Below are 6,000 nucleotides of genomic sequence, written 5' to 3'. Positions count from 1 at the left end.
ATATGAAGTGGTGAGCCGAAGATAGGGTGTTTGGGGTGGTGGAGGGTGGTGGTGTAGCGGCGGTGACCGTTCTTTCGCTAGAATTAGTCGACATATTTTGAGAGAGAGAGGATAAAGGTTCACCTAGCTTACTGATACCAGATGAGTGAAACAGATTATCGTTAATTCAAACTCTGAGAAGATACGGAGATACAAAAGCAGATTAGAGTCCTATCTAACTACACCTAGTCAATAGCTATTAGTTACAGGACTATTTCAACTATAATGTTACATAATAAATAAATGGGAAATATAACATTACTAACAAGCACAAACTCCACTCACATTAAGAACAAATCTCACTCACTTAAGCACAAACGTCCACACTTTAAGTTTTAACAACTACTCACGTTAAGCACAACCTCACGCACATTAAGCACAAAACTCACGCACCTTACGCACAAACCTCACGCATCTTATATACAAAATTCACGCACATTAATCACAGATCCGCTCACCTTAATTTTGACCTAGATGCAAAAATTACAAAATTGCCACCACGTTTTTTTTTTTGGCAATCCTGGACGTTGATTTAAGCGAGATGAATGACCCAGATTAAACTCCACAACCACACCTGGACACCCTAACCGCACCAGAACCTAATTATATATATATATATATATATATATATATATATATATATATATATATATATATATATATATTATAAATAAATAAATATAAATATATATGTCATATACATAAAAAAAAAATTAGCAAGGCCGAGGCGGACAGGTTAACTCGGCTAACTCGATCGAAATGGACGAGTTAACTCGGCCGAATTTGGGCTAGTCGACCAAGTTAGGCGCTAGGCGGGCGCCTAGGGGAGAAATCGCCAAGGCCTAGGAGCACCTAGCGCCTGGGCGCCGATTAATCGGTGCCTAGGCGGAAATTTTGCAACACTGGTTATACAACTACTGATCAATTTTAGGTACAGAATCAATCCTTACGCTTAATGTACAGAATGACATAACATGATGTACAGAAACGCATAACACGAGATACATACACATTTTTCTATTTTACTACGAGATACATACACGTGTTTTCTATTTTACTTATTCTCATATCTGATTTATATAAATAATTTATGTCATATAGATACATAATTACATAATATAAGACATAAATTTGAAAAATAAAACAATAGAACTACAAATCAATTTCAGGTACAGAATCATTATGCTTAATGTACAGAATTACATAACATAATGTACAAAAATACATAACACAATATACATACACATGCTTTACAATAAAAAATAAATAAATTTTGTGACGCGACCTGAACAACAAACGATCAGTTCAAAATGACGTGGGGCTCCACGGTATAACAATTGGCGATTGTGGGGCCATGGGTTTTCGATCCAACGGTCCATTGATGAAAGAGAGCACAGTAAACAGCGTGTGGCGCGGCAGCAGTGTAACATGTAAAAAGCTGATGAAGAAACAGAAATGATGGAAGTTGAACGGCCATGAAGCTCAGGGTGAAAGCAAAGCAGAGCATTTCGCTCCGGAGCGCACGTCAAAATGTCCAACCCTTACAAATTATAGTTTAGGGTTTTCTCTCTCTTCCAATTAATCCCTGTCGATGATGAACAACAGCCTAGCTACGCTAGCAGGGGACTCCATAGCTTAGCTTCTTCAATTCCGAGCAAGCAATGGTGAACACGAGCTTCTCACCGGCGGTTGAAAGCGATCTGATGAAGAAAGGACTCATGATGTGTCATCGGCTGCCTCGAAAGAACATCGCCCACAGCATCTTCTATGGCCATAACCCTTTAAAACACAGCCAGCCCCTATTTTATGCACAGGCTTCTTTCATCATAATCATCACGCAACTCCTTCGTCTTCTTCTCAGGCCACTCCGCCAGCCCCGAATCATCTCCGAAATCCTAGTAAGTTCCTCTCTCATATTTCTCCCCTTTAATTCAAACTAAGAACGTCAAGCTAGAAGTTGAACTTAACCTAGCTGGTGGTTATCAAATCAATGTGGCCAACTTGATTGGGAAGTTGAGGATTCTATACATTGTATGCATAATAATATAGTGCTAATTGTTTGATCCAATTTGAGGTAGAAATTGTATTATAATTTAAAATTTATATTTCAATAATTACATATATATAGGCATAATATACTTATGGAGATCTATTTTTAGGGTGGTTTAATTGTAGGGCCAACGGTTCTGAGCCGCAGCAAGACATTCCGAACACAATTTTTACTAGAAAAAGTTCAATTTCTTGGAAAAAATGTAGGGCTTATTGGATTCGTTTATTTCTTCTTCCTATCTGGGGTGAAGACAGATCTTGGGGCTGTAAGAAAGGTAGGAAGCAAGCATTGGTACTTAGCGGCTTTCACAGTTTTCGTTCCTTTTGTGTGTGATATTTTCATTGGAATAGCTTTCAGAAAGTCCATGGAAAAGGAGCTTGCGAAAGCTTCTTCCATTTTTGAGTTTTCTGCTATGTTTGCATTAACAGCATTTCCAGTTATCTATCCCATCATCAAAGAGTTCAATCTCCTTAGCTCAGAGATTGGTAGGATGGCATTGAGTGTGGCAGTTATCAGCGATGTGATTGGGGCTCAATTCTTAATTGCGTTTGATGCATCCAAACAAATGGAGGCCAAGACTTCGGCTGGTGTGTGGTTTATAGTTTCGACGATAGTTATAATGGCATCAATCTTTCTAGGCATTCGACATGTCATGGTTTGGATAGTCAGGCTGACACCTGAAGGGAAACCGGTGGAACAGATTTATGTGGTTGCCATATTGTTAGGTGTCCTGGTGTTTGCATTTATATCTGATTTTTGTGGACTATCCATGGTCCATGGTCCGTTGTGGTTTGGATTGGCAGTTCCTGATGGCCCTCCATTAGGGGCAACTATTGTGGAAAAGTGTGAGACAATTGTTATAGAGCTTCTGATGCCATTCTCATATGCATTCATTGGATCCGTCACAGATATATCTGCCATGAGTGGCCAATGGACCATTTTGCGCCCCATGTTCATAATGGCTTTAGTTGGTTATACAACTAAATTGCTTTCTGTTCTGTTGAGTTCTCGTTTCTTGAACTTGCCACTAAGAGATGGTCTGGCTCTCAGCCTCATTCTGAGTCTCAGAGGCCAAGTGGAAGTTTTGCTGTATATGCGTTGGATGAATGTGAAGGTACTCTCTCAGTCTCTCTGCTTTCTTCTTCATTTATTTACTTATTGTCTCGCGTTCTTAAATCTCCAAAGTTATGTATTCCAAGAGAGATGTGGGTGTGGATGCAGCTGATAACGCCTCCTTTTTACTCGATGCTGGTGGTGATGACACTGGTGGTCACAGCCACAGCCACGCCTTTGCTCAGTTTACTTTATGATCCAACGAGGCCTTATAGGGTGCACAATCGAAGGAGTGTTCAGCACACCGCGCCAAATGCTGATTTGAGCATTGTGGCGTGTATATATGAAGAGGGTGATGTACCAGGGCTGATCAAGCTCATTGAACTCTCCAATCCAACGGTGAATAGTCCTTTCTCAGTTCATGCCATACACCTAGTCGATCTAGTCGCCCGAGCTGTGCCTGTTTTCATAAATCATCAGGTTGATCAGACGCATCAGTCTGACCAATCTAACCCCATACACAATGCATTGAAGCTCTTCCAGGATAGTAGAAGCAGCGAGAACATCAAGATTAATTCTTACACAACAATATCACCAAAGAGAAGCTTGTACCGAGATGTGTGTGAGTTAGCCCTTATGATGAAGGCTTCTCTGATTATCTTTCCATTTCACGGATGCACTGGAGGAGGGGTGGTGGAGTCTGAAGGAGGTCAATCTGTTGCCGCTAGTGTATTATCACACGCCCCTTGCTCGGTTGCCATATTTGTGGATAGGGGCTTTGCTGGTAGCCACAACATCAACTCCCCCACTAGGCGCTCAATGCATCATTTCGCTTTCCTCTTCTTGGGAGGGGCTGATTCTCGTGAGGCTCTTGTGTGTGCTGATAGGATGGCCGCCAAGCCAGATGTATGGCTCACTGTCATCCGCTTCCTCTCACACGACGGTGAGGGGGACAACGAGATGGAAAAGGAGCTAGACGATGGACTAGTCACATGGTTCTGGATGAAGAATGAAGCCAACCGGCAAGTTGTTTATAGGGAGTCAGTAGTGAAAAATGGGGAGGAAACCCTCGCTGCAATTCAGTCAATGAAAGATGATTACTTTGATCTCTGGATCCTTGGTAGGAAACATGGCATAAATCCAGTGATTTTACAAGGACTAACAGACTGTAGCAAAAACCATGAATTAGGTGTTATAGGAGATTATATGGCCAATTCAGATTTAGGCATTACATCTTCTATTTTGGTAATGCAACAGCAGATTCTAAGAGACCGCGAAAGCGCTTGTAGTGCTTTCATTGGGAGATTGCAATGGTGTCTTTAGTACTAAACATCTCTTACCATGTATATATTATTAGCCAAAGAAGCATGGTAAATGTTACTATTTTATTCACAGCTTTCTTTGTTCATGATGATCACGCTCGTCCTTCGCCTTCTTCTCAGGCCACTCCGCCAGCCCCGAATCATCGCCGAAATCCTAGTAAGTTCCGGCCTCTCCTTTCTCCCCTTTAAATTGTGGATTCTATACATTGTATTGTATGCATAATAAGTTTGATGAATTTCAGGTAGAAATTGTATTATTATTGTAATTTAAAATTTATATTTCAAAATAATTAGGCATAATATAATATATGTACCTGTTTTTAGGGTGGTGTAATTATAGGGCCATCGGCTCTGAGCCGCATCAAGATTGTTACAGTACTGGGAGAGAAAAAGAATACCTCTTGAGAGTTCTCCCTCTTTCTGTATGTCTTTAGGGTTAGTCAACCTCCCCTTAAATACTAGCTTGATCTAGACTGATATGGTATGCTAATATTCTAGTTTCCTAAAATATAGGATACTCAATCACACAGAATATTCTATAACACTCCCCCTCAAGTTGGAGCAAAGACATTGATCATTCCCAACTTGTTACACAAATAACTGACTCGGGTTCCAGTAAGGGCCTTCGTGAATAAGTCCCCAAGTTGTTCTCCTGTCTTCACAAATCCTGTGGAGATTAACCCTTGTTGTATCTTCTCACGTACAAAATGACAGTCAATCTCTATGTGCTTAGTTCGTTCATGGAACACCGGGTTTGATGCAATATGAAGAGCAGCTTGGTTATCACACCATAACTTTGCAGGAATTGGAGCTTTGAAACCAGACTCATACAAAAGGTTGTGTATCCACATTACTTCACTCGTTGATTGTGTCATCGCTCTATATTCAAACTCTGCACTCGAACGAGAGACTACATTCTGCTTCTTACTCTTCCAGGAAACCAGATTACCTCCAAAGAAAACACAATATCCAGTTGTTGATCTACGATCCTCTTTGGAACCTGCCCAATCCGCATCAGTAAAACACTCAATCCGAGTGTAACCGTGATTCTTATACAAAATTCCGTGTCCCGGAGCTCCCTTTAAGTAACTCAAGATGTGCTCTACAGCTGCCCAGTGATCAATAGTTGGAGATGACATGTACTGACTCAAAACGCTAACTGGGTATGCAATATCTGACGGGTTACGGTCAAGTAGTTTAGCTTCCCAACCAATCTCCTATACCTCTCAGGATTTTCAAACAATTCCCCTTCCTTTGACAATTGCAAGTTCGGTATCATGGGAGTATTGCATGGTTTAGTACCTAGTTTTCCTGTTTCAGAGAGTAAGTCAATAACATATTTTCGTTGGGAGAGTAATATACCTGTTTTGTTCCTCATAACTTCAATACCCAGGAAATACTTTAGTGGTCCCAAATCTTTCGTTTGGAATTGACTGTGAAGAAAAGACTTTGAGAGACAAAATCCCTTCGGTGTCGCTCCTTGTAATGACAATGTCATCTACGTAAACCACCAACCAGATGATACCTGTTTTGGAC

The 6,000-nt window shown here is 40.7% G+C and overlaps 1 protein-coding gene across 1 annotated transcript; it reads left to right on the top strand.

Annotated features, from left to right (window-relative positions):
- The first annotated feature begins 1,494 nt into the window (after nt 1–1,494).
- LOC109163009 (cation/H(+) antiporter 24-like) lies at nt 1,495–4,830 on the top strand. The gene is made up of 4 exons (XM_019311733.1): nt 1,495–1,937; nt 2,199–3,203; nt 3,311–4,621; nt 4,789–4,830. The coding sequence occupies exons 1-3, from the start codon at nt 1,701–1,703 to the stop codon at nt 4,463–4,465; spliced, it is 2,397 nt and encodes a 798-aa protein (XP_019167278.1). The 5' UTR covers nt 1,495–1,700; the 3' UTR covers nt 4,466–4,621; nt 4,789–4,830.
- The last annotated feature ends 1,170 nt before the right edge of the window (nt 4,831–6,000 follow it).

Source organism: Ipomoea nil, unplaced genomic scaffold (genome assembly GCF_001879475.1).
Source record: "Ipomoea nil cultivar Tokyo-kokei standard unplaced genomic scaffold, Asagao_1.1 scaffold0302, whole genome shotgun sequence".
In the NCBI taxonomy this organism is placed as follows: Eukaryota; Viridiplantae; Streptophyta; class Magnoliopsida; order Solanales; family Convolvulaceae; genus Ipomoea; species Ipomoea nil.
This window is presented reverse-complemented; position numbering and strand designations above follow the sequence as displayed.